This window comes from Martes martes (genome assembly GCF_963455335.1).
Source record: "Martes martes genome assembly, chromosome: 10".
Classification (NCBI taxonomy): domain Eukaryota; kingdom Metazoa; phylum Chordata; class Mammalia; order Carnivora; family Mustelidae; genus Martes; species Martes martes.
This window is the reverse complement of record NC_137898.1, coordinates 54,914,579-54,917,521: the sequence shown is the minus strand read 5'-3', so window position 1 is coordinate 54,917,521 and position 2,943 is coordinate 54,914,579. Positions and strand designations below refer to the sequence as shown.

Below are 2,943 nucleotides of genomic sequence, written 5' to 3'. Positions count from 1 at the left end.
AACGAAAATAAAGTTCATTCTGCACAATTGAGAAAATGTCCTAAGAGTTGTGCCTGAATTTTTTTAGATCTTTCTGTGTTTACTTGTTCTATTTCTTGTCCCTGTTTTATTTTACCTTGACCTTACTTAAAGCCTAAAATGAGTATATCTTGTGAAACCCCATGAATCCTTTCAAATACTTTTAACTCCATGTAGTTGCTGTAGTTGCTATTTCAAAACTTATAAAAATGGAGTATACAAAGATGTCTATGGTGGTTTTTTTTGTTTTTGTTTTTGTTTTTAATTTTTATTAACATGTAATGTATTATTAGCCCCAGGGGTACAGGTCTGTTGAACCGCCAGGTTTGCACATCTATGGTGTTTTATTGATTATTTTTCCCTGTGGTTACACGATTAAGGAAGTCAACTGGGCCATGGGAGAAATAAAATTGGTGTTTGATTTCTTTAATTGTTGCTCCTGGAACTCATATACTATGACTTATCTGGTCAGTACCATTACAGCTATGACAGTTCTTCGCAGCTTAGCACTCCTTTACCATAATCAGTAAATTCTGTGAAGAGACTAATTAATAGTACTTGAAAAAAAAATACTACTAGAGTTGCACTAAGACTTTATTCTTGGATCCAGATTTTAATATGAGTTCCAGAATTAAGTGATCCATATTTATTTAACAGTAATGTTCATAGTTAGTCTAGGAAGAATATTTACTATGTCAATTTATCTCTAATTTGATACTGCACATAAAGGAGGAAACATTGTGTTTAAAATCATATACTGGAAAGCATTTAATCTATAAAAGCTTAACAACACTTGCCCCTTTTATGGATGAAAAAGAAAAAGATTTGAAGACTCTTCAAATCAAGTGTTTGGAGTCAAACTTCCTTAAAAAGGAAGATTGTCACTACCCGCTCTCGGATCTGCTTGGTTCTCACTCCATAAATAATGGGGTTAAGAGCAGGGGGGATGATCACATATAAATTAGCCAGGAGTATGTGGATATAACGTGGAATATTGTGTCCAAATCTGTGAGTCATAAAGGAGAAAAATGCCGGAGTGAAAAAAGCTAAGATGACACATCCATGGGAACCACAGGTATTAAGCGCTTTGAGCCTGGCCTCCCAGGACGGGAGTCTGAAGACAGCGTGTAGAATCTTCACATAGGAGATAGCAATCAAAACAACATCCAAAAGTATCATAGAGATGAGGATTAATCCAAATAATATATTGATCTTTATGCTGACACAGGCCAGACGGGCAATTCCCATGTGCTCACAGTAGGTATGGGGTATAATATTATGTCCACAGAATGAAAGCCTTAGAAGGAGAAACACAAGTGGAAATACTAAAGCAAAATTTTTCAACATTCCTACTCCAGCAATAATACAAATAGTTCTGTTGGTGAGGATTGTGTTGTATCGAAGAGGGTAGCAAATGGCAATATAGCGATCAAAAGCCATGGCTACAAGCATGAATGTTTCAAAGCCTGTGAACAAGTGTATGAAGAACATCTGAGTTAAGCATCCCCCAAAGTCAATCTCACTAAGCCCAAACCAGAAAATGCTCAGCATTTTGGGAATGGTGGCAGTGGAGAGGCCCAGGTCAGTGAGAGCCAACATGGCCAATAAGTAGAACATGGGTTGATGAAGGCTGTGCTCAGTCTGGATCACAAAGAGGATGATGACATTCCCCAGGAGGGCAATCAGATACACTGTAGCAAAAGGGACACCAAGCCAGAACTGCATATTTTCCAGTCCTGGGATTCCCAAAAGCAGGAAGGATGAGGGGTGAATACATGAGGTATTGGCTGGAGACATGCTAGCAAAGCCTTCTAATGGTCAAACTCTCCTCATTTGAAGGAATCTTAGTATTATATAAGGCTTCCCAATGTCATCAATACTGCTTATACTGAATAAGAACAAAAAAGATGTAATTACAATATTTCTTCTAGGAATACAGAAGAAAGATCATGTTTTTCCTCATACATCTTTTCTTCTCTTTTACTTTCATTGATACATACATATGATGAATGAAGGAGAATATTCCTTAAGAAATGTTAATGGATACTTACATATTAGATGAGATCATCTAAATTAATTTTAGTAAGAACACTGATTAAGCCAGTTGATATAAGATCCTATTTTACACTCTTTTAAAATATTTAATTATAGATGGGAGAAGATATATATATATTGATATCTCACTGATAAAAGACTATAATCTGTGAGTACAGGCAATATTGTAGATTTCAGAAGCATCTTTTAAGATCACTTGTTTAAAAACAAAAAGCAAAAACATACCCATAAATACAGAGAACAAACTGATGGTTGCCAGAGGGCAGAGGTATGGGAGAATGGACAAATGGATGAAGGGTAATTGGAAATACAGCCTTCCAGTTATGGAATGAATAACTCACAGGGATAAAAGTTACAGCATAGGGAATAAAGTCAGTGGTACTATAATTGTGTTGTATGGTGACAGATGGTAAGCATGGATAATGAATCAGTTTGTCAAATCACTATGTTGTATACCTGAAACTAATGTAGCATTGTGTATCAACTATACTTCCATAAAATAATAATAATAATAATAATAATAAAAGTTAAAGATCATTTGTTTAACTAGAAATATGAGCCCAATATATTCCTCTGTGCATTTCCACTTATAACCAAAGGACTTTATTTCTGCTACTTAATATGGCCTTTCTTTCTTCAACTTGTTTGTAAATAACTTTCATCAAAATCTAAGTACATTTTTTGCTTTTTCTAAATTTGTGTTACTTTTTTATCAATGGATGAAGACATTTGCTTCATTCTTCAAAACAAAGACCTTGCTTTATGAGGCCACAGAGTTCACAAAATTCAATGTAACATAATTAATCTTAGATATAAAACCACCATTTTTAGAAAGATTGACTGAGGCTTAAAGCACTGACTGAACCATTC

General features: G+C 34.9%; 1 protein-coding gene across 1 annotated transcript; it reads right to left on the bottom strand.

Annotated features, from left to right (window-relative positions):
- Nucleotides 1–873: 873 nt before the first annotated feature.
- LOC308350094 (olfactory receptor 52E8-like) lies at nucleotides 874–1,815 on the bottom strand (the record flags this gene model as incomplete). The annotated part of the gene is made up of 1 exon (XM_080815096.1): nucleotides 874–1,815. One exon carries the CDS (start codon nucleotides 1,813–1,815, stop codon nucleotides 874–876), a length of 942 nt encoding a protein of 313 aa, XP_080671222.1.
- Nucleotides 1,816–2,943: the final 1,128 nt, after the last annotated feature.